General features: G+C 40.4%; 1 protein-coding gene across 1 annotated transcript in view; it reads left to right on the top strand.

Annotated features, from left to right (window-relative positions):
* Pld5 (phospholipase D family member 5) overlaps window positions 1-26942 on the top strand; it is a 318831-nt gene that overhangs the window by 273733 nt on the left and 18156 nt on the right. Inside the window, exon 6 of the mRNA XM_028755260.1 lies at window positions 21274-21471. Within this exon, the coding sequence (XP_028611093.1) occupies window positions 21274-21471 (198 nt within the window). The remainder of the gene's footprint in view (window positions 1-21273; window positions 21472-26942) is intronic.

Below are 26942 nucleotides of genomic sequence, written 5' to 3'. Positions count from 1 at the left end.
ATATATTAAAAGATAGTACACTGTGATCAAGTAGCATTGATCCCAGAAATCCAAAGTCACTTTAGAATTTAAAATCTGATCAGAATAATATATCTGAATGCTTTAAAGGCATTATAAAATTATCATCACAATGGGTTCAGATAATACGTTTTAAAGAGATTTCTAATACTGTGTGCATATGTCCATGATGTATGCGATGTGCATGGCACAGTATGTGTGTGTAAATCAAAAGACAATTAAGTGGGATCAGTTTTCTCTTATCTTTCCATAGGTTTCAGAGATTGAACTCTGCTCAGCAGGTTTCTTTGCTGGCAAGTATCCTTACCCACGGAGCCACCTCAATAGCCCCAGACAAGAACTTGAACAGCACTCAGTAGCCATTCACAATACTCTTGGAAAGTAGAACAAAAAGACCAGTGTGTTGATCTACCAAAAGGATTATCTACCAAAAACCCACAGGGAGTATCATACTTAATGATGAAAGACAAGATGCTGTCCCACTGAGTTCAGTATCCAGACAAAGATGTCTATTCGTACCAATCCTGCCATATCCAGTGCAGAGAGGCAAGAAAACAAAAAAACAAGCAGGTTAGAAAGATAAGATAAAACTCTATGCAAAATAGAGATATCTCTATGTTAAAAGTCTGGAAGAAGCTACAAAATAGCAAATGTAAGTTTAGAATTTCTATAATATAAAGGCAACATACAGATTTAGTGTTTCTACAAAGAGAAAGATATTTTTAAAACTTTATTGCAAAAAACTTTCAAATAAAAAACATACAATGAGATCTACCAGGTCCAAAGTATATAGATAGATAGATAGATAGATAGATAGATAGATAGATAGATAGATAGATAGACACAGACACAGACACAGACACAGACACAGACACAGACACAGACACAGACACAGACACAGACACAGACACAGACATAGACACAGACATAGACATAGATATAGATATCAATGGACTTCTATTCAGTTACAAGAGACTTTCTTAAGCCATGCAAACTCACCCTTAATTTTACTCTTTACTATCAATTATATTTTTACATACTTAAATACTACTAATCTACAGTTAGAACAAAAAAAGCTAGCAGCTTTATGTCCTCTCTCATGACTACATGTCCACTGTCTGGAGTTTATCCTTATCACTTAATATGACCCTCTCTTGTTCTTCCTTCTACAAGTCACTGTAGCCACATGTATAGTGTGTGTGTGTGTGTGTGTGTGTGTGTGTGTGTGTGTGTGCATAAGAGACTACAATCTGCATATGAAGAACATGTGGCTTATTTCTTTCTGAGGTTATATGACCTTGCCTAATGTTGTATATCAAAGTCCATGCAAATTTCATGGCTTCACATTTCTTTAGAGCTGAATAGTACTTCATTTTATATTTTTCCAGATGTGCTATGTGGTAGTTTGAATGAAAATGGCCCTCCTAGGAGTTATTTCAAAGGATTGGGGTATGTGGCCTTGTTAGAAGAAATATGACCTTGTTGGAGAAAATGTGTCATTAGGGGATGGGCTCAAGCCAGGGCCAGTCTTTCTTTCTCTTCTGGCTGCCTGCCAATCTAAATGTATAGCTCTCAGCTCTTTCTCTAGAACTATGTCTGACCTGCACATCACCATGCTTCTCACTATGATGATATGGACCAGACCTGTAAGCCAGTCCCCGCTAAGTGTTTTCCTTTGTAACAGCTGCTATGGTCAGGGTACTTCTTCCCAGCAATAGAAACCCTAACTAAGACATATCAAATTTTTATTATCCAGCTATCTATTAATAGACAATTAAGATTGGTTTCATTTATTTATTAAGTAAATAGAGCAGCAATATACATGGGGGTGCAGATATTTCTGTAATATGTTGTGACACTATATTTTTATATTCAATGTCTCTGTATAAAGATATCAGTGTTCTATATAATAGCAAAAATAATTATAAATTAAAATAGTGTCATTTACAATAGCACCAAAACTATAAAATATTTAAGGACAAATCTTATGAAAGATGCTAACAGTGAAAAGCCTCGATCAAATAAAGTTTAGATGAACCTTTATATAAAGGGGGTAGGGCTAAAGAGATGGCTTAGCAGTTAAAAACACTCATTACTCTTGCAGAGGACCTGGGTTCGATTCACAGCATCCACATGGTGCCTTACAACCATTTATAGCTCCAGTCCCAAGGGATTTGACACTCTCTTCTGACCTCTATGGGTACCAGACACACATGTGGTACACAGACATACATACAATCCGAACTCTCATACACATAAAATTAAATAAAATATTTTTAATGGAGAGGTTGGGGAGATTTTTCAGTAGTTGAAATACTAGCCATTTAATCAAGAAGATTGGAGTTCAGATCCCTAGATCCTGAACTCCCTAGATCCACCCTAGTAAATGCTGGGTGGGTCAGACAGCCTACCTGTAATTTTCACCTTGGAGGGTAGAGATAATGGGTCTGTAGAGCAAGCTATTTTTTAATGATACTAGCCATATCAGCAGCTCTGGGTTTATGTGAGAGATTCTACCTCAGAGAATAAGGTAGAAGAATGATTGAAGAAGACCTTTGACATCAACATTGGATCTTCACACACACACACACACACACACACACACACACACACACATACACACTCACTCATATACACACACTCTCATAACTATACATACATTCATAAGTATACATGCGTATACATATGTGAACCTGCAAACATACATGTATACATACAGTACATACTAAAAAAAAGAAGTACATTGAACGGAGAAATTGAATTCAGGATTTGTAGTTGCAATGTTACTTTAATGTCATTTTTCCTCAGTATAATCTTCAGCTTCAATACAGTTCAAATCCAAATCTAATCATAACTGTCACAGAAAGTGACAGCTGTATTGTAAAATGTATTTAGAAAGACCAGAAAATGAGAATAGATGAAACAGTTTTGAGACAGAGCGATGGCAGAAGGCTTATAGGACTTGATATTCTGACCCACATGAAGCTAGCACATTCAGACAGTGTCATACTAACAAAACAATGGGCATGAAGATAAGATAGAATAGAGAGTGCAAAAATTGGCCTACAGAGGTATGGCTGATTTCTTTTTAACAAAACCATAAAGCACCTAAAAATCAGTTAATAATACTGCTATAGAAGCTGGGTGTCTGTGAGCTGGAAAGGTGGCTGGTGGTTCCCAGCTCTTGCTACTCTTTCATGGCCAGAGTTTGGTTCCTAGCACCCACATTGTGGATTCCAACCCCTTGTAACGCCAGCTCCCAGGGATTCATCGCCCTCTTCTGGCTTCCACAGATACTGCAACCTCACGCACAACCGCTAATTACCCTACACTGCCAAACACACACATACATAGAATCTTAAAAATACTTTTAATTTTATGTCCATAAACAAACTTAGGATAGAGTCAGACTTCATACCTTATGAAAGAAACAACTCAACTGGGTTGTAGACTTAAGCACAAGGACTAAAACTACTAAAACTTTCAGCAGAAAATATAGAAATATTTATAGCTAGAGGATAGGAAAATTTTTCTAAAAATATACAAACCAGTATCTATATAGGAAAAATGGCTAAATTCGAATTGATTGAAACCAAGAGCATTTGGTGTAAACTGCTTTTAAGATAAAAATACAAACCTATCCCATAAAAAGTTTGTTTCCAAAGTATGCAAGAGTCTTAACATGAGTGAACCTCTTAAAATTCATTGATAAAAGAAACAATCCATTTTTAAAATGTGAAAAATATATGAACGGCCACTTTCTGTGTGGAAGGTGAGGAGCTTACAACATATACCATCAGTCACCAAAGAAATTTAAACTATAATCACAGTACAGCACCATGAAAAATAAAAAATGAAACTTTTGAAAACCTAAAATTAAAAAAAAAGTTAAAAACATCAAATATCAGCCAGGACAACAAGCAACTCAAACTAATGTGTGGATTACAGAATGAAAAGGGACACTGGTAATTTTGTGTAAAGTTAAGCATGTGTTTACAATATGACTCAAGTGCCTTGCTGGAAATGAAACAAAAAAACTATATCCTCATCCTACCCATCCCCAAAATATGTATGAGAATGTGTGTAGCAGCTTTGTATGCAATAACACAAAACTACACAACTAGAGAATAAACTGTGGAGTGCCATACAATGAAATACTGTTCAGTAGGTAGAGAGAAAGAGAGAGGGGGGAGAGAGAGAGAGAGAGACAGAGAGACAGAGACAGAGAGAGACAGAGCTTGGGAGAACAGACTGATACTGTGCTCAGCATGAATAGTTCTCAATGTCTCCTGCTAAGGTGAGGAAACTGTGTTCTAAGGATTACGTGCTCTGCCAACCATCCTTATTGCATGCTTGCGAATATAAAGCTGAGGGAACATAAAAACATACGAACGCTTATCCATGGATGGGTTATAACTCTTTATGGGTAGAAGGTTCCGGTGGTGGTGCTATTTTGTTTCTTGAGTTGTAGCAGTTTCATGGGTAAGATGAATTCTATAATATATAAATTGTACCACAATACAAATGAAAAATAATTTCCTTAAGGCCCATGGTTTTATAATAGTATTGGCTTTAAAAACTGTCACTGGGAGCTGGAGACAACCCAGCAGTTACGAGTACTTGCTGCTCCTTCAAGGGACCAAGATTTGGTTCCCAGCATCCATATGGCAGCTCATAGAAATCTGTGACTAGTTCCAGGGATTTAATGCCCTCTCTGGTCTCTAATGGCACCAACTTTGCACATGGTACATGTATATACATTCAGACTAACATGCACATAAAATAAAAATAAGTATTTTTCAAATATATAAACACTGTCATTAAAGTGAATATATTCTCATGTATTAGCAGTGTGGTGGTATAGAGCACTCTGGTAGGTCCAAATATTCCTGAACAAGCAAGCACATCAGTTCCACTGGGTCCTGTGTCCTGTGTCCTGTGGAGGTATAGCAAACATTCATATTATGTGTTTACTCTAGTGTCCAAGGCCAGGTTCTAACTCAGAACACAGACAGCACTCTAGACTCTGTTTTCCTACAGACTGGAGCCCATCACTCAGCAGACACCCTCTGCATCAATCTCTGCTCATGACCTTTCTGTTCCCTTTGGATCGCATCTTCCCATCTCTCTTTTGAGACTTCAGCTATAGTTTCAAGGTAATTTCAAACCTCCCAGCCTCCACACATCCATTTCAGCAGAGATCTGCCAGTTGAGCTTGTAGCTATTTTAACCTCAGAACATGATGAAAAAGCCTGTGAACTCTCTCCTTAAAGCTGTGTAGGTGCACACTTCACTGCTGAGCCCCACACTTAGTCCAGGGCTTGTAAACCCATCCTAATCTGGTAGAATTCCCTTACATCAAATCCTGGAGAACAATGGCAGTATCTTCTTTACACTGCTTCTCCTCTCTTTTGCCTCATTGTTCTTTCAGTGTGCTTTTTTCCCCTCTCTACTTACCATCACTGACTGCTTCACACAAACAGCCGCCCCTTGCACATCAGGGATGTCAGCTTACCCTATGTGCCTAATTTAGGACTTCACACATCAGAGATGCCAAATTCTTAATTGTTGAATTGAATTGTTTTACAAACCCTGAATACCATGCTGATTAAGCAGCTGCCAGCTTTCTATACAAATGGCATTACTAATAAGATTAGGGAAATTATTTTGTTGTTACATATGACAACACACCTTTCTGGTAATGTGTGAATGCCAAACTGTTTCCTTTGATATAACTGCCCTTAAGCCTTTGTTCATTTGAATTATTGATGACAGCCATGTCTTAGTAATTCCCAACCAGGTTTTTTTTTTTTTTTTTTAAAAAGGATACTACAGCTTTCATTGTCAGTCCAAACAAGTAATTTGAAATAGCGTATGCCATCTCCTTTCTGGGCATCCAACAGGCACTGTCTTCATTGACTCTTCCTCTGGTATCTGGTGTTTCTGAGGTTGCAACGTGTTTCTGAAGGTGTTCACAGGCAGGGCCCAAAGTTCTGGATTCTGTTTCTGTCCCACCCATGCTAGACTCTGACACACTCTATATGATGGCTCTAACAGTGAAGAACTCTGTGTGTTCAGACTTTGTTAGGCTGGCTGATGGACAACACTCAAACTTTTCTTTCTATTAGATTCTCTAATATATTCCCATCATGTATATTTGCTAATGTACTTCTGAGTAAGAAGCCTCTAAGACCCGGATGTTATTGTTTGATTTAAAGACAATGTTGGTCCTGTTTCTGGGGAAGCACTATTACATTATTTGCTGTTTGCTGTACACTTTCCTACTCTTATCTATGTGTCCCTTTCATAGCTTCTGGCAGCCACTGTCAGCAGCTTTTGGATTGTCTGTCTCCTGGCTCCTTTCAAGATGGCTCTACTCTGACTCTTAAGAGGACTCCATCTTGGGAGCTGCAAAATTGATTCTGAGAACTTTGTACCTGTGAATTCCTACAAGACAAGAGTCTGGGATTTTGATTACTTGAGAGTTTTGATACTTTCTCCAACATTGCTGTTTCGAGATCAAGAGATGGACACTGCAGGACAATTGGTGCACCACAGGATCACAAACCTGTTGCCACAGTCTCACGTGGCTCTGCATTGGCTACTTTATGGGAATTAAGCTTTGTGAATATGGATCTAGGATTAGCCAAGGATGTAGTCCACATCAATTGTGTTTCCATAGTCTAACCTGTGGTTTCTTTCTAAGTCATGAAGCCAGCACAGCTGGTTGACACGGCTCCAGCAAAGCCGACCCGAATGCTGCCATCACCATCATTCTGTCTCTCACTTCTTGGTTTTGGTCTCTATGTGTTGCATTCTTGGAGACTTTCTGCATTGTGTTCATTGTATGTCTTTTCCTGAGAAAACTATGTCTGAGTCTGTTTAGAAAAGTCCTAAACTAAGCATCCTTTCTGCTTTTATGGAAATAACTTTATCTGGCCTTATTTGGAAGCTTTCTTATGTCCTGGAGATCAGAATAAGCAGACAAACACAGAAAAGCTAGGGATTTCTAAATGAGGCTTCGTTCCCAGGGAACTTTTGGGGGTATCTGTCCCTAAGCAAACTGAAACAGTATAATTGGGACAGGGTAACCTTAGAGATGATTGACAAAGTCTGACTGGCCAGGATTCAGATTCAGACAGGTAACAGATTCAAGGGCTTCTCTTTCTTTCTTTCCTTCTCTTTCTTTCTTTCTTTCTTTCTTTCTTTCTTTTTTTTTTTTTTTTTTTTTTTTTTTTTGAGACAGGGTTTCTCTGTGTAGCCCTGGCTGTCCTGGAACTCACTCGATAGACCAGGCTGGCCTCGAACTCAGAAATCCACCTGCCTCTGCCTCCCAAGTGCTGGGATTAAAGGCGTGCACCACCACCCCCGGTGGGCTCTTTTTTCAGTATGTGTAGAGGTTTCTGAAAATGTAGTTTAAACATAAGGCATCATACAGGGTACACCTCAGATGAATAGAATTCAGTAACTAAGATAGATTGACTAAAATAATTGTTTCCTACTTAATAACCTAGGTGATGAAAGGATATCAGGAGTTAGGTGTTAGTATTTGCTATTCCTAAAAGATTGGTTCAGATACTTATTTCTATTTGTGTGAAGCATTTTAAAGCGGCAAACACTGCCAGGCTAAAAGCAGGCTGTGATATAATAAATGTGTTTGCTTTGGTGGAGACATTCTTTAGATTTTTGAATTGGAGTTATAGAGCTGATAATAAAAATAAAATTTGTTCAATTTGTACTTTCTAATTGTGACTGAACTTGTAACCTTAGACATGTAATGAAAAATCAAAAGCACGTTCAGAAACAAAATGATGTAATCTGCACTTCTTGTGTAATCATTAGTCGGTTCTCGTTCTGTGAAGCCTGTCTAAACAAAGAAGCAAACTGATTGCTAGTCAGACAGAGCTGCAAGATTCCCCTGACCACTGCTCCTGATTCCTCATCTCCTCTCAGGAACTGTGTCAACTGCCAGGGCTGCTCCCCGGCATTTATTAATCAACATTGAAACCTGTCAGTCAATGCTCTACTTAGATCATTGTGTGGGAAGTGGTAGCAAATACTAAGAAAAAAAATAATAAAAGTTCATTGAAATGTTCATACCTGATTCAAACCTGTGAGAATCATCGCATGAAGGAGAATATAGCTGAGAGTGTTGGACACAGAGACTTTGGAACTTTTAAGAAGCCAAAAATACTACCCTAATATCATGAGCTCTGTGACATTTTTTTAATTCCTCTAAGAATCAGAAAATGGTAGACAGATGTCCTTTTGTTATTGGTAAAGTCACAATGGAAGGTGTAGTTTAAGATATGCTCTGTGGGTGATCAAGCCTGGGCCTCCTTCAATTTCCCTAGCAATTGACTTCTCTAAAGTACCATCCATAAATCTGTGGGTCATTTCTATATAAGAAGATCTTATTTCTGGGCAGGCCCAAGATACCCAGAGGCTAGGCTGCCGGACTAAGGAGAAAAAGCAGGGAGCTGCATGGTGAACTCATTACCAGTCCCTCTAGATGGCCTCATAGAAAGAGGAATGCATGGTAGTGAGAAGATAGAAGTTATAGTTCTCAATACTTCCAAATAAGTGCAAGTTCCTAATCTTCGAACCAAAGCAAGCCTTGGGCAAGGTGGGATAACTAGGAGAGGAGAGTATGGGTGTGGGAGTCTCAATAGAGACACTGATGATCAGGTTCCCGTGGGAGACTATAGGTAGGGATTCAGTCTCGAGTCACCATTCTGTATTTTAGACAATCTTATTAACTATTTTTATGTGAATGGCTCATCCTGCTATAATCTGCAGCCTCTTTCCCTCAGTTTCTCTTAGGTAGCTTCCCTGGATGTTTTGTTTATCAGCTTGCAATAAAGATAATCTGAGTTGTAGAAAATAACCTAATCAGGTGAATTTCCCACTTGAAACTAGGAAGAGAGAAAAGGACAGTCTGAGCCAGGCCACAGCAGGGCACAGAGGGTTCTCTGTGATTTCCATATACAAGTGCAGCAGGCCCCTGGGTGTCTGACGGAAGAGTGTGGATTTACTGGAGTGTGGATGTGATGGAAGTGGGGAGCCAGCTGTTAACCAGCCAGCATGATCACTTCTGACTCCTGTTTGCTTAGAAAGATGGTGGATCATGGAAAGGAGAAGGATGCTGAGTCAGAGAGAGGAGGAGAAAGATGACAGCAAATACTTATTATTTTATATGCAAGACCTGTACACACACACACACACACACACACACACACACCACATGAATACTGTGGTGGTTCAAATAATATGTTTTCCCCCTCCCCCAGTCTTAGGCAGTTGGTAAATCTGTTTGGGAAGGTATAAGAGACATAGTATAGTCTTGACGGAGGAAGTATGTCACTGGGGGCAGGCTTTGAGAGGTAAAAGATTCACACTGTTCCCAGTTTGCTCTCCACCTCCTGCTAGCAGTTCCAGATCTTGAGCTCTGGGCTCCACTCATCATGCCTGCCTGATGTCACAATTGCCTCTTATCCCTGTGGAATCAAAAGCCCAGTTAAACCCTTTCTTCTATAAGCTTCCTTGATCATGGTGTTATATTACAGCAATAGAAATATAGCTAACACATATACATATATGTATATTTATGGATATGTATATATGTATAAATAGTCAAGCATATATTTATTTTGTTTTTTAAATTAAAATATATGATTAAAATATATGATTTCCCCTCCCACTTCTTCCTCCCATATCCTTCCCCTGCTCCTTTTCAAATTATTTCATTATTAGTGTGTGTGTGTGTGTGTGTGTGTACTATGTTCATTTAGTGTTGTTTATATGATAATTTTTCAGGACTGCTCACTTGGGATCAGATAACTATTTGGGGTGCTCCTTTCTGATGAAAGCTAATTTTACCTTTCTCAGCAGATTTTCAATTACCTATAGCTTTTTATCAGGGGATTGGATCCTTGAGATTTCCCTCATCCATATTACCTGTCAACTAGGTTGTCACTGTTCAGGTTTAGTTTAAGTGACCATACTGTTGAGATTTCATGAGTTGAGAGCTATACTTGTCTGTGGGGATAAGGATGAGGATTTACAGTACCCTTGGGAATTACACCAGGAAGTGGAAGAAAGAGGTTCTCCTTGCAATGTACCCAACATGATGTCCCTCTGTCCAGCTGGCCTGAAGGCCAATTAGAAAGCTGTTGGTTACCTCCCAAATAGGAGTACCACTATTACACCTTGGGGGATATTTGCTGTGCAGATATCATTGTTGTGGTTCCCAGGTGTAACAGCTTGGTAGGACCACTGAATGCTTTCCTCCCTTGGTAGCTTTTATAGCATCTTCTGTTATTATAAAAGCTAGTTCTCAGGGAGGAGCCTTTTCAGTCAGATTCTCCCAAATCCTCTGTTCTTAGTTCCTTGTCCACAGATATGTTAAGGAAGCTGTCATTTACAGGCACAAAAGGATGAGAAACTTTCTCTCAAGCAGGAAGGAGGTAGTTAAAATTCAATCCTCAGACCTTGTTCACCTTACCAGCCAGATGAACTCCAAGGATGGCCATCTGTTGCAAAGAGTTTCACCTGGTCTCTAGAGGCAGCCCATCCCCAAAATAAAAATTCAAGATTTTTTTAAAATAAATTATGTTTTATTGGGACAAGCACATAAAGAAACAACACTTAGCTAAAGTAGACCCAGGTGAAAGATGAAGACAGACTCACAAAGAAACATTTGGCTAAAACTAATATAGGAAAATAGAATGCTCTGCTAAAACAAACACGTAAAACAATATAGCAGATGTTTTTATTAATGGCATGCATCTATTGGTTCACCTTACATTGAGTAGTTGAGCTCCATTTGTCAAGAATCCATAGAAAAAAACTCACCAAGAAACTTCTGGGGGTGTGCTGTGGCTTTTTTGCCACTTCCTCAGACTCTGGCTGATTGGCAGAGCAATGTCAACTGAGACAGACTCACATGCTGATGCAGGACCCAAAGAGGACACGTGATGTTTAGAGGTGTATAAATGAGCCTCGATAGACAATAGCAGAGCCTGAGCTAGGCTTGCTTATAGAGCTAGATAGATAAGACTGTTGGTCTCATGTCTTCACTGATCTTCGCTTCTCTGAGAGAGGCACAGCCGAAAACTTTTCCTGGCATTCCTCCTGGTCCCTCTTATTGACTTGAGACAAGGCTGAGGCCTGGGTGTCTCTGTTAAGTAATGTCACCATTACTGATTTGTGTTTACTACCCTGACACTATTGAACTGGACTGCTGACGTATCTATAAAATGTTTGTGAGTAGATAAAGCTGCGGCTGTTGACCTGTGAACTGAACTGCCAATTTTCAGACAATATAGACAGGAATTGCTCCAAAGAACCTTTCGAAATAGGTCCACTTCCTCCATATCATTTTTTTCCCCAGTACTTCTAGTGAGTCATGGGATAACAGAAAGGTTAAAGCATTAAAAAACATCATTAAAAATAAAATTAAAACAATTACATTTACAGAAACCTATGGTCTAGAGAGGCCACACATACGTATCTCCTCTAGTCATCCTGGTGTTCCCAGAGCCATGTGGGCAGGGAAAAGGGGAGACCAATGATGTTGGAAGTCTAAGTGTGATGTTTCTTTTTGAAAGACTGACCACCCCTCATTTGTCCTACTGCTAGCATACCAGTGCCCTGAAGCCTTCCTAACTCAGAGGCAATCTGGAAAAGACTGGGGGCCTGCACTCTGAATTTAGAATGAGCAAACAGGAGGAACGATGGGAGTCATTGTCCTCTGAAAAATGTTCAAACCAAAGCCTTCCTATATCTCAAGACCTCCAACTAGATCCTGAACATCTAGTTAGTTTGGCAAAATATAAACTATATTATATAAACTACATATTATATAAACTAACATTATATAAACTATAAGCTGAAAGTTACTCATTCCATCCATTTGTCTGTTTCTCTCTAATCTGATGATTTGAGCAATAGAAAGTAGAACTAGATCCACACATTTCCCGAAGTCCTTGTAGAGGAAATGTTCTATCCCCTTCTGGGTTCCTCAGTAACTTCATCTCTACCTGTCTGATGATGATGATGGTGGTGGTGGTGGTGGTGGTGGTGGTGGTGGTGGTGGTAGTGGTAGTAATGGTGATTGTGATGATGATGATGGTGATGATAGTTAATTTAAGGAATGGGATGTTTTAGAAATGTGAAGGGAAGACAGAGTTTCTCAGATCTGGCCCCATGTTTTATCAGAACCAGTATATCCTTGGAGGGACTTGAAAAGGTTACCAAATACAGTCACCCGAAGCTGAGATGATTTCAACTTGTCTGTGGTCATTGAGAGAGCAAGAAGACAGAAGACAGGTGTGGTGGTACATATCTCTAATCCCAGCCCTTTGGAGACTGAGGCAGGAGGATGAGAGTCTGAAACAGCCTGGCCTATACAGTAAGATCATCTTAAACCATTAGAACCATTAAAACCATGAGAAAACAATACTACTCATGAGACAGGAGCAGGAATGATCGGGAAGCCATAGTGCTGGGTTGGAATCCTTTCAACTCTTCAGAAGAAGGTTGATGAAGTGGAAGTACCCCTGAAATAACAGAAAGCTATTTCCGAATGGTTCCATTCTATTCTACTCTCTGGCTTCCTTCCTCCAAGATTTCTCCATGAAAATTTCACTGTTCTTAACCTGTCAAAGTTTTGCCTAATGACTGTCCTTTTTCTGCAATAAGGTCATGATATTTCTATATGGATTTTTGCAACAGAACTGAACTATTAAAAAATGGTAGCCTGGAAAGTTGTGAGATCCTTAAAAAAAAATGAAGCATTAGGACCAGTGAGATAGCTTAGCGGGTAAAGGTACCTGGCCCTAAGCCTGGCAATTTGAGGGCGATCTCAGAATACATAGAGTAAAATGAGAGAAGTCACTCCCATATGTTAGTATCTGACCTCTACTCATGATTTATAGGATGTGTGTGTACATGTACACGTACACACACATGCGCATGAACATAAAGCATGCTTTAAAAGATTAAGCATTGTTGAAACTGGAATAAAGGAAGGGAAGAAGAGAGGGAAGAGGATGGAGAACTCAGGTAAGCAAGTGACACGGTGCTTCCATAGCTTTATCAGAAAAGCTTGAGTCCCAACTTTATGAGACATCATTTCATGATAAGATAATGAACAATCTTATCATAACATAGTAGCTTCCATTTCCTTAGTTTTGAAGCAAGGTTGGGCTAGCTGTCCCGAGATTCTTGCATCTTTGCCTGTCTCTTCCATTAGGCCTGTTCCTTCAGGCAGGCTCTGTCATTCCATGTGGCAGACATAAAAAGTAGACAAACAGAAAATAGTGAGTTAAATGGTACCAGCTATGTACTTGGGAGTATGAGACCAGGACAGTGGGTGTGTTTCTCGACAGGAGCTGTCGTGGAGCTCTCAAGGTGGTATTATTTATTCTTTTATCACAAGTACCAAAGAGTTCACCTTCAAGGTTGAAATAAAATGAAGCTAGAGCTCGCAGTGATTAAGTTTCCTGCAGTAACTCAAAATAATAATCAGTAGCTAACTGGGTACCTGGAAGTTGTCCACTCTCGCAGGATCTTTTTGTCTTTGTCAAGAAAATTTTTAAAATACTTGCTTACATTTCTATGAAATTATGAAAACAACAGTCTGGACATACACTGCTGATAAATTAGACTGTAGTTGGCTAGTTGCAGTAGTTACTCTGAAATGCAGCTGACAATGAGGCTAATGCCTTTCTGCTCCCTGTGACACTGACAAGAGCATCTGTCAGATGCCTGCCCTGGCTGCTGAGCTACAAACCCATCCAGCCTGACTGATGTTAAGCTTTTACTGATGTCCTACTGACAAGGAACCTCTTCACTCTGATCCCTGCCCTCCACTAATCCTAAGAAAACAGTAAATAGAGATGAGCACTCTGCAAACCCTGAAGTAAGGGATAAAGGTAGGGGAAATCACTATTCATCCAAGGCCAACCTGGTCTACACAACAACTTCTAGGCCAGCCAAGGCTACATTGTGAATCCCTATTTCAAACAAATAAAAGGTAAACAAAAAAGAAAAGACTTAGTGTGATATCATGTTTTTCCTAAGTTCTACTTAATTTTGAGATGCAGAATACCTGATCGGACAAAGGAAGGATCGGACAAAGGAAGGACACAGAATCAACAGTGAACTTGGCCTTCACCTCCATTTGATCTCCTCATATATCAGTTTCCTTGTGCATAAAGCAGACACAACAAAAAGTTTAAGAAAGCACATGTGTTCATGATAGCCAAGTTACAGATAAGGCTAGGTATCTACCAGCAGCTGAACAGAGGAAGAAAATGTGGAATAAATGCACATGGTATTATTTGGCCACGAGGGAGGACAAAGGTGGGTATTTCCATGAAGATGAACATGATAGGTCATGGTATTACATGAACTGCATCACTCAGGAAAGCAAACATCATGCTTTTTCACATTTGTAGATCTTCTGTTTTATGAGGATCTATGAAACCATGTGCTATATAAGAGATGAAAATCCAGTGAGATGGCCTGGCCTAAGTGAACGGGAATAACAAGACAGAGAGATAAGAAAGGGCAGGAGAGTAAATGTGATCCAAGTACATGACAGACTCACATGAAAGTGTCTCTGGAAAACTCAACCCTGTGTGTGCCAGCATAGAAGGATGCCTACTAAAGAAAATGACTTTAAACCACAGGTGTAGGAGACAGTCCTCAGAACACAGCGACCAATGCATGCTGCTTCTGTTATTTTTCCCCAAGAAGCTGGTTGAGAATGTGTCCTAGAGCCTATAAAAACCAAATGCCCTTCACTAAGCTCTTCAGTGTCCCAGTGCAAACAAGGAAGAGAAACATTAGGACAAATTTATTAGGCAAAATAATCACTGTATTGCAGCATATTGATCATACAGAGTGGCCTCTCTTAGCACCATAGAATAGTTTGTCCATTTTGGGAAATGAAAAAAAGTAACCTCATCCCCAGAATAATCCTCTTCCAAGAGTAAACAGCAATGAGCCATCAGCTTTTTCAAGATGGTTTCATTTGAACAGTTGAACCACCCATCAACCAACAACCAATTGATCAGCTGAATACCTCAACGATAAAGTCAGGGCAGCCAGCAGGAGGTCCAGTTGCCTGTGTGCTGAGACTGAATCAGGCTGAACATCAGCCACCAGGCTCAGGCAGTCTCTGGCAGGTAAAATTGGTCTTGCTGCCAATTTAGAATATTAAATATGGCTACCACCAATCTACTACACGCTAGCTTTTTTCTCCTTTTATAGACATTGAAATTCACCACAGTGCTGGGCGGTGTTGGCGCACGCCTTTAATCCCAGCACTTGGGAGGCAGAGGCAGGCGGATTTCTGAGTTAGAGGCCAGCCTGGTCTACAGAGTGAGTTCCAGGACAGCCAGGGCTATACAGAGAAACCCTGTCTTGAAAAACCAAAAAAAAAAAAAGAAAAGAAAAAGAAATTCACCAGAGTGAATTCATGCAGAGAATTTATGCAGAGTTTGCTTTCTGTATTAAAAATCTACAAGACAAAAGCCAATTTCAAAATTATATCTTCAACAGCAGTCTCAAGCCAATATGAATTTTAGGGTTAGAATGTGCATGGCTCTCCACAGCATCATGTTTGAACACTTACTTCCCAGTTGGGCGACACTGACTTCAGAGGTTGTGGAGCCTCTTGAACACGGGGCCATAAGCAGCCTAGATCCAACCTAGGTGCCCTCAGCTTCCTCATCTGTGGAAGGTGGGTCACAGAAGCCCTCAACCCTGGACCAAGATAATCGCAGCTACAGCTATTTCCCCACAGGTGACCACTTCCCCATAGACTAGAGCTCAAATACTCCTGACTCCCTTGATTTATTTATTGCCTGTCAGGTATTTGGTTCTGGCATAGAAAAAGATTATTGCAATATATAATAATTAGAAATGTCCTTATGCCTCTTGAGTTTGATTCTCTGCATCTTGAGCAAGTGGGGCTGAGCTCTCTGTTGTGCCTTCAGATCCTACAGCTGTCAGTAAGTCCCAGGATAGAGTCTAGGCAGTGCAAACAAGAGCTCCCGAGCCACTCCACAGCTCACACAACAGGGGGAAGGGGATGCTGAGGCTTTGCTTGAACTTAGTCACTGAAATAAAGAAGCTACAGTAAGAGAAACCCTAAAAGGAGCATGAAGAAAGTGTGCCTGCTTGTGTCTTCACAGTGAACATCAGTGAGGAGAGAGAGTCAGGGGCTGAGAATGTTTAAAATCTCACTTCCCTCCACCTGAACACATCTAATGGGACAAAGATCACACGCAATTGTGATGCCATAAAATAAGCACTTTTATTTCATGCTTATAATGCAATATTTCCCATTTGCCATTGAAAATTTGACTCACTAAATACCCTGATTAAAGTGGGTAGTGGTACATGTTTCAAGATGAACTCTATTACAGAAAGAGGAAACAGAAAAATCTCGAGAGCACTATTTGGCTTTATATGCCAGTGGGCAAACCCCTTCCAAAGACACCACACTTCTCTGTGCTAGTCCACAGGCATGACTATTGCCTACACTTCTTTATTCCCCCTGAGTAGTTTTGCACTGCTGCCAAACAACTTGACACTTTAAAATGATACTGGATACCTAGCACTTTGTCTAAAAGTAACTTGTAGAGCATTGCACACTCTGCTGCTACACTGGTCTGTCTGCCCTCACGGTCCTATAACACGGATGTAGGAATTAGGTAGTGTCACTGCCCTCAGCCAAAGGCCAACAGGAATAGGGAGACAGCCAGCTGTCGTGAGGTTTGTGAGGCATCTCAATAAGGGGGTTCTAGAGTGTGTTATTGTTTGGGGTTTTCTGCTGGGTGGTTTGAAGAAGTGCTTGAGGAAGCTTTGTTCATGATTGGAGGCTGGTGGGAAGAGATGGAGATTCTATGTTTGGATGTCTTAGTAAGTCTCATCTATATGGGTGGCAATAAGAGAGTAAGCTAAACTATAGAGAATAAACCATAGTGGGTAGGCTTGGCTCAGGGATGTTTGATCATTTTCATGGCTTGAATGATGTTCACATGTGTGCATGTGTACGTGTGTTCAGACATGATTACTCAGTCTTGCTTTTAGCTTGATTCATTCATGAATGTCCACAGAGTGATCTTGTCTGTGACAGTGTTCTATGAAACTGTTTGACAACAAGCTGAAGGTTCAGACCAGATGCCAGAAACACAAAGTCCTGCTGTGGATTGCATGCCAGATCCCAGGTGTCATGGTGGTTTTTCTCTTTCTCAGGGATAAAAAGAAGCTGGAGGGCTTGTCTGCAGTCACACAGCTAATGTACTGATGGGCCATGATGCTAAAACAATTCTTCCTTGTCCCTGAGTTTACTCATACAGTGGTGATACAAGCTTATGAAAGTCTATTTTATCTGCCTGATTTCCCAGGAGAGTCCCTCTGAGCTTCTTGGCAGAATCCATGGAGGGAAGTGCATTTAGTATGGAGAACAGTGCTGTCTGCTGATCTCAGTGAGACCCCATGCCTAATTAACTTACCTAATTTCAGTGGCAACCGGTTTCCCTCCCTTTTCCACATCTCTGATTGAGATGGGCTTTTGTTCACCTAATCACACCTATATGACCAAACAAGGCTAACTGATAATCTCCACTGAGGCTCATTTTAGAGTGTATCATGATTTTATGATACATGTTATTTCTCTTCTGTGACTCTATGCTGCGAGTGTGGAGATGAGAACTGTGCCAGCTTTGGGGCCCGGTAATAGGAGCTGCTCAGAATTTGTCTATTGTGTACATGTCTGGCCCTGGAAATAACTGTCAGTCTGAAACGCAAACAAACCCTGTTCTAACCAGATGCTTATCCCAAGACTTGAATTTAACAGAACAGTCTTTGTGGTGCAAGCACCCAGGAATAAAAAAGTCAAAGATGGTCATAGAGAGACCACCTGGTAAAGCTACCCTAAGACCCATCTGGAGATGTCCACAAGCCTGACTGATGTTCAATCATCATTAACAAAGTCTAGCCTTACATGGGTCAGTGAGCCATCTCTCCTCTGCCGAAGCTCCCGACACCTACAACAAAGGGGTGTAGAGCCTAACACAGGGTGTGGTTTTTAAGTCATGGACTGAATGAAGCAGATGATATCCTCGGTGAATGTGTCTTGTAGACATGTAAAGGAATGTTACTTAAACACTCAGACACACAGATGTTTGTCTCTGAGACAAACTCTGCAAACAGTTAACTTGCGCTGAGAAATCATTAAGCGTTAATGTGGGGTGCTGGAGAGCAGGCTCGGCAGCCAGAAGCACTTACTGCTCCTGCATAGGACCCAGGTTTGGTTTCTAGCACCCGCATAATGGATCCCAAGCATCTGTAACCCCAGTTCCCGGAGATCTGTTGCCCTCTTATGGCCTCTGCATGCACTTCATGGAGATGATGGCCATGAAACTCACAAAAGAACACAAATATAAAATTGGAAGACTTTTTTTTTTTTAACAAAAGGGTTCCTTTGGCCTGAAATGGCTCAGTGGTTAATAGTGTATGCTGCTCTCGCAGAGAACCTGAGTATGCTCCCCAGCACCCATGTCAAAGAGGCTCACAACTGCTTACAACTTCAGGTCCAGGAGATCTGATATCTTCTAGACTCCTCAGGTATCTGCACTCATAAAAGCATGCCTATATGCAGATCCGCACATATACACATAATTAAAAATAAAAAAATTAAAGGAGTTACTATGGGTGGTTTCTGTAAATCTCTGAGACTAGCAGACACATGTGAACATGGAAATTGCCCTGTCAGACACTGCCAAAGCCTGAGGACTGAATCCCCTGACTTCAGATACCCATGTTTTCCACCTCCTCTCCACACTATACCCAAAGGAAAATCTCCAAATCACAGCCTGACCGTCCCCTTGTTATCTGCTTTCACATGGCCTTCAGTACAAATACCAAACTGCTCCTTCCAGTCCCAGAGTCCCTGGGGTTCAACATCCTCACCCTCTAGTTTGCCCTGTTGCCTAGAAACAGATGTCTGCACACGTAGACCTGCATATCCATTCTGTCCTTCCTTCTTAGCTCCAGGCACTCAGCTCTGATTAGATGTCTGGTGTTATTGGTGTCTTTGTATATTCCTGAGCCACCTGCCCACTTAAACTTTTCATTTTCTTAACCTTAGTTTATCTGTTCCTCTGACTGTAATACTCAATAATGAAGAAATACTTGTATAAACACAGACAAGAATACATTCAAGGATATTCATGCTATTATTTTTTTTTTGCATTAGCAAGAAAATAGAGACATGTTCTTGAGTTGGTTAAATAATCTCTGTATATCTATTTTGTAGTTGTTGTGGACCTAGAAAAATGAAGACATGTCAGAATAGATAAACATAGAAAGGCCCTCATAGTATGCTGTACTGGGATCCCTAGGGGTTAATGGCGGGCATATCACTGCACCATGAATCTCTCTTGGAGAAAGGGATAGATGGGCAGGAAATTTCATATTCCTGGGCTTTGGTTCCTCAGTAGCTCAGGACTCCCAAATAACCCTTAGCTGAGTGATGAAGTCATATAACGAATGCACATCCTGCTCGTCTCTAATCAAAATTGTCCATTGTTACTTTGAGAAGATCAGATACAATGAAGAGTTTCCACAAGGCACTGTAGATGCAGAGGAAGCCATTGCAGTCTTCCTACATCTACTCACCATTCACAAACCCTGCAGTCCAATCCTTAACTTGCAACCAATTCATTCTTTGGCTTGTAATTTTTCTTAGCTGTTTGGATTTCACTTTCTTTCTCATACACTGAAGAAAAGGGGACAAAAGTGGCCTCCTCGGACTCTTTGGTACAGGGTGTTAGTCTACTACTGTCAAAGGGTGAGCAATTTTAGTGAAAGTAACAATTGCCATACTTTTTTTTCAATTCATTTTATTGCTTTTATTTTTTTATTTTTTTACAGTTCAGCCATTGTCCCCTCCAAGTCCCCCATCCCACAGATCCTCATTCCATTCTTCCTACCTCCCAGTCTTCAAAAGGATGCCCCTCACCCCCATCAGGCCTCCCTGAGGCCTCAAGTCTCTGGAGAGTTAGGTGTGTCTTCTCCCACTGAGACTTTTTAACGATTATAAACACTGTTCTTCAGCTCCAGAGAAGCAACCTCCAGATGCTCCATCTCCTGCTACACACACAGTTGCTTCTACTGGACCTGTTCCTTCTGGCCTATCCTCAGATGGCTCCATAGACCCTGGACGTCAGAAAACAGCCAGCTCTCCTAAGACTTGACAAACAACCCCCGTATCCATTCTTCTAGGTTCCCCCTAAAGACATGTTGCCCCCAATGCCAGCAGGAAGTAGCCAGATTTTATGACGACCCTATTCCTGCTTCGCCGCCACCTCTTTCTAATTTTTCTTTTTAATTAAACCAAAATGTGGGAATGTTAGTAATCTGTTAAACTCCACCTCCACCGTCACTTGGCAACAGCCAGGTATGCTCCTCCCCACAGTTACCTGGCAACAGCCAGGTAGGCCTGCCGACTATAAAAGGGGCTGCTTGGCCCCTCCTCTCTCTCTTGCTCCTCGACCCAGCACCTGATTGCTGTCTTCCTTCCCCCCTCCCCTTCCCCCTCTCTCCACCTGGTCATGGCCGGCCTCCTCTACTCTCTCTTTACTCCTCTCTCTCTCCTCCCACTCTCCCACTCTCTTAATAAACCTCCCCTCATGGAAAAAATAAAATAAACACTGTTCTTATGTATACTAGCCAGTCTATTATAACAACTCCACCTATGCAGTTAACACTATTACCTCTACTTTATGGAAGAAGACACTGAGCTCCAGAGATAAAGTATATTGCCCCCAAATCACAGCTAGGGCCAATATCCAGGCAGTATGGCTCTAGAATCAGTGATGATAACGACTCTGTGATGTTGCAGTGGAGGGTCATTGTCTTGCTGCTTAATTGTTCATTTAAAAGATGGTGTTGAAGGCAAAAATATGAGAAGCCAAATATTAAAACTGTAGCTGGTAAGATTGTCTATGTAAAAGGCCAAATGCAAAAAGGGAGGAAAAGTTCTATTCCTGTACATGAACATTTTAGGATACATTTCTTCTATATGCTATAATGTGGTTCTATCTACATAGTTCCATGTAACAAAAAAATGCATAAAAAGATGTCTCTGCTATGATATTCTTATGAATTTTCTTCCTCTAAAAATAACAGCATCGATTGCACCCTACATTGATGCTCTTGATTTTAATTTCACAGATGAAAGAACTCGGTGTCATCTTCTACAACTGCAGCTGCCTGGTCCTAGATTTACAAAGGATATTTGCTTTATATAGCTCATTAAAATTCAAGAGCAGAGTACCTCAGACCTGGTCCAAGAGACTCTATGGAGTCTATGACAATGAAAAGAAGCTTCAGCTCCAATTGAATGAAACCAAGTCACAGGCCTTTGTGTCGGTGAGTCATGCTCCTTCACTGCTATATCCTCCAACTTTTGTCTTACAAAGGCTCTGTTTCCTGGCCTCTCTACACTCCATCAGGCTCCCCGTCACATCTCAACCTCAGCCTTTTTCTTTCTGTCTCTTCCAGTTAGCACTGCTCATGTGGGCATGGGCAAGGCCATTGAGTAGAGCAAGGGCAGCATACCAAAGGCCTTTGAGGAAAGCTGACCCTTCCTCCCCTAGACACCATGAACAGCCAATAGTCTCAGTTAAGGGTGGTGCCTTGTGAACCCCTCCCCCATCCTGGAATGTTGACTGGTGGGTCAATCATGCATGTGTTACAGACAATCACAATTGCTGTGTGAGTTCATAAGTAAAACATCCAGAAGATATTGACATCTCTTGTCACATCCAGAAGATATTATTGTTCAACAGTCCCCACTGACCTGTGACTCTTACAATATTTCTGCACTCTCTCTTGAAATTTCCCTGAGCTCATGTGGATGGAGTGATAAAGAAGACACTAAAACTTTCTAGTGGTACAAAGTTCATCTCATGGGAAGCATCATGGAGGCCCCAGCTCCTGGGGATTATTAATGCCACAGCTAATGAGCCCTTAATCCATGATTTCCAGATGTATCTAAGAGTAGAACCCTTATAAGACAAATCTGAGGCAACCCAATATGTAAAACAGACAAAGCCAGTGCTGATACTTGGGGCAGGCCAGCACAAGGCTACCCCTGATGTCTGAGGCTTCTCTGACTCTGGTGAAAACTAACATTCCATCCTCATCCCATGTCCCAGTACCCCATTACCCACCCGATAAAGCTGTCACTAGGAACTGGGAGTGTATATATCTGGGCCTCCAACCCTGGTCTTCAAACTCTAGAACAACTAAGAATCAGCTAGGGAGCATTTTATAGTGTAAATTTATAGGCCCCCAAAGTCACCCTGGATCTCACCCACAGAATGTGGGGTGGGACTTCACTAGTCTGACCTGGGTCATACTCTTGAGTTCATCCTGATGCCTGGCAAATGACTGTTGTTCTTTGTTCCTGGATGGATACCAGGGGTTTATGTACTCCAGAGTGGAAAACTACATCCTCTTTACCTTTTCACATGAAAGCACTCATGATCTGAATATCCAGAAGACAGTATAAGATGGTCAAAAGGAGGTTGAAGCTGTTTGTCTAAAATAAAAAATTCACATAAATGTGAAGAGCAGAAAACAGATATGAAGGATTTCAGTGGAGCAGTGAGACTATTTTTTAAGGTGGAGAATGCAGTAGCAAATAGAACCACTACAGGAAGCCTTTTAGAAGAAGCACTTTCACTGTTTCTCACGATAACAAAAGTACTAACGTGGACTCCCATTGTTCAGAAGCAGCAATGGGAAACAAGGTCCCTCAAGCAAGGGATCCAGAAAAATAGATTAGAGGCAACAAGAAATAAATTAACAAATGAGCAATGCTTTGGGCTATTGTATAGCTTGATTTTAAGGTGTGAGTCTTAGAGGTAAGCAATGTTTGGTCTACATTTAAAAGGGAAGTCTTGCCACTGTTGATTTTGTAAAGTTATAACCGTGCTATAGCTACCACAGAGCACCCTGGGTCTTTAGTTAAACCCTTTGAAACTACAAGGTCTTTGGTGGTTTGATTGATTGATTGATTTTATATTTTGAGAGAGTCTAGAACTAGCTCTGTAGATCAGGCTGGCCTCAAAATCACAAAGATCTGCCGCCTTTGTCTCCTGAATGCTGAGATTTAAGACATATGCCACCTGTGCTACCACCACCTGGCTGCAACATCTTCTGAGCCCTGCACATTAGAAATGACAGTGAAATCTTTCCTTTAGTCTAAGCAACCTTAAAAATTGACTTTTCATCGAAGAGATAGCCAACCAATGAACTGAAAAATACATATTCTGGTAGTTTTTTTAAAATTACATAATGTTTATTTTCTATTTCCATTTCTTAAATTTATCATTTTATTTTTTCATTCATAGTATTAAATCTACCTTTAATTTAAATCTGATTGATACTGAATAAAAACTGGATTTGGCTATTTATCTTACAGAATTAGTACTGATAATCTATAAAGACCTCAAAAATTAAACACCCCAAAACTGTATCATCCAGTCAACAAATAAGATGAGTCAAGCAGACGGTTTTCAAATGAAGAAAAACAAATGGCCAGTAAAAATTTGTTCAAAAAAATAATCAACATTTTTAGCCATCAAGCTAATCTCATGAAGAGATTTTTTTTCCAGTTAAAATTCCCTCTTCCTGGGCTGGAGAGATGGCTCAGTGGTTAAGAGTACTGACTGTTCTTCCAGAGGTCCTGAATTCAACTCCCAGCCACCACATGGTGGCTCACAACCATCTGTAATGGGATCTGATGCCCTCTTCTGGTGTGTCTGAAGACAGCTACAGTATACTCACATACAATAAATAAATAAATAAATAAATAAATAAATAAATAAATAAATAAGATTCTCTCTTCTCGATGTGCTTAGTCCTTCAACAACTTGATGTCTCAGGGTGGGGCAGTACCCAAAGGAGCAGGTACTGAGAAGAGGGGTTTATGAGGATAGGACTGAAAGAAAGGGGGGGAGGGTGTAAAGTGAATAAATAAATAATGCAAAAGAGGTTAGAAATCAAAGAAAAAAGTAAAGTGAATTTACAGCATTTTATTTATGTTTTTTAGACAGCTGATATTGAACTCACTGTGTAACTTGAGAATGGCCTTGAACTTCTGATCCTCCTGAGTGCTCTGATTGGAGGCCTATGTATGTATATATAAAGAGAAAGAGTATACAGTTTAGATCTGTGTGTGTACATACATATGTATATATACATTTGTCTATATGTATACACACACACATACACAAATAAACCTGGTTTTGAGTAAATATCAAGTCTTATCTCTATTTAAAAATATCTCAGAGAAGTCTTACCATCAGAACTGGCTCCTTGCTCTCACCCTGGTGTTTACCAAGACTTTGTAATTATTTGTTTATGATGATTTCCCTGTAATTCTGTAAGGCTCTGAAAATTCCACACCCTCTTTATAACTGATATTTCCAGGACCCAACTCAATGCTTTGAAAGCAGCAATAAATAAATAAATAAATGTTAGGCTGAGTTTATTGGTAGTGATATTGGTGGGAAATTACAGAACATATATAGCTTTTCCAGTAATATGTGGCAAGCAAATGCCAAGACAAACTAATTTAAGTTCAATATATTTGTTGTAAAATAAAATCTTAAAATAGTACTTCATATTTTTGGAAGCTAACAGTCCCAAAACTAAGTTGAACACATGCAGAGAACGTGTTCTGAAGACTTGGAGAATCCTCAGCCCTAAAAATTACAGTTTTGATGGTTACTAACTCAATACAATTAAATATCAATTTCCAGTTATGATACAGAATTTTGATTATTCATAATTCAGCTCAATTAAATACAAATTTTCAGTTAGAATATAAGTAGTGATTATTTATAATTTTCTCATGAACCACAAATAGGTACTTGGTTAGAATTACTCGTATGACTTCTAGTGACTGGGTTCCAGATAATTGTAATTATTGTATATTTGAAGTAATGTACTTGAAAAAATTTACATTTGCTTTCTAGGACAGAGCTTAGTTTGTCCACAGTCTGCTTAGGTTGATCTGTGTGTGAGGTAGGCTTTATTTCTTGTTCTTATTCCGTTCAATTTCTCATTCATCATGGAGACTGAGCTGTATTCCTGAGAGGGTTAGGCACTGAGAAGAACTTATGTCTGCCATGGGAAAAAAATATGCCATACTCCTTCTTAAGGCTTCCCCTTTATTTTAATGCTCACACTTTAACACCTCTATCGAAATACAAGTTAGTTACCATAAACTTCTGCCTTCTATAGCTCCATGACCTTTGTGGTGTGCCCACAAGCTTTGCAGTCATCGACACTGTCAAATTTCAGAATGCTTTCTTCACCATAAGGGAACCCTCATAATCATTAGCAGTTACATCCTGTTTTCCCCTCCCTGGGCCCTAGAAATTTCAGACCCAACTTTCATGTATATACCCTCCCAGGGAGATTTTTGTCTAACTACTACAGTATTAAAAATGCCTACCATCTTTCTTCACCCTTACCCCTTCCAACCCCACAACACTGTGTGGGAGAGGTTAGAGAGGAAAGGGGGTGTCTATGTCATTAGACTACTTCCTGCTGATTAGGACATCAAGTTCCTTGGGACAAGTTCAATCTTCATTGTCAGGATGTCCAATTTTTTCTTCTAGTCTCTTTGCTCATGACCACTTGACAAATGGCAGCTACAGGAACCAGCAATTGCAGAAGGAGCAACCACCGCCTCTCTCAGGGCTCTGGCATTTTTATACTCTCTCAAGCACTTCCAGAATTCCAAACGTAAACTACCTTCAGCTGGAAGAATCATGACCCTGCCAGAGCCCAGGATAAATCAGTCAGCTGCTGTGGATAATCTGAAGGAGCCCCATATTCCACTCCTGGTAGTAAAACAGAAAACATATTCACATAACATAATGGAATTTTTAAGAAACCAAAATATCACTACAGGGTTAGGAAGAGCATTTGGCATCATAAAGTCTCGACACCAGGGACTGAGTGATCCTGAATAAGAGGATCAAACAGACCAGATGCCCAAAGGATACAGAAGTTCTCTGTTCCAGCGAGATGGAGTATCCTCTCTTTCTCTCTCTCTCTGTCTCTCTCTCTGTCTCTCTCTCTCTGTCTCTCTCTCTCTCTCTCTCTCTCTCTCTCATGTATGTGTGTGTGTGTGCACTTTCACACACTGGGGAAAGCACAGGACTGTTCTTGCTCTGATGGTTTTTTAAATACATCTTTCCCACTAAAGAATGGAAGTTTATCCTCATTCTCAAAGAAAAATAACTAATCAGAAGTATACCCTACCTATCACTGGCCAAGAGGACTTTATTACTTACCTTTAACACTGCTGTGTCCAAATATCTGATGAGAACAGCTTAAGGGAGGAAGGGTTGATTTCGGCTTACAGTTCAAGGGGAGGTCCATTCTGGTGGGGAAGGCATAGCAACAGGAGCATGAGGCCACTGCTCATGCCACATCTGCAGTTGGGAAATGTCAAAAGAGGAAAGCTGGATCTCAGCTTGCTTTCTTTTTTTATGCACTTTAGGATCCCACCCACAGAAGAGGGCTACTCACAGGAAGGGTGGATCATTTCATCTCAGTTTACTGAATCTAAAAATTCTTTCAAAGACATGCTCACAGGCTCATCTCTTCGATGATTCTAGAGCATGTCCAGTTAATCAATATTAACTGTCACAAAGACTTTCTGGGTAGGAGTTCCTGGATAGTGTGTACCCTTAATATGCACCTATATAACTGCTTTGTCCCTTCTGTTGGGGAGGAATATCCATCCCAGAACCTTCATTCTGTGAACCATGTAGTTGAATTGGATTCCTACCAATGCAGGATACAGAACTGTGGAC

The sequence above is a fragment of the Grammomys surdaster genome, unplaced genomic scaffold (genome assembly GCF_004785775.1).
Source record: "Grammomys surdaster isolate TR1022 unplaced genomic scaffold, NIH_TR_1.0 126051, whole genome shotgun sequence".
In the NCBI taxonomy this organism is placed as follows: Eukaryota; Metazoa; Chordata; class Mammalia; order Rodentia; family Muridae; genus Grammomys; species Grammomys surdaster.
The sequence above is the reverse complement of the archived record's forward strand: the minus strand, read 5'-3'. Positions and strand labels throughout refer to the sequence as shown.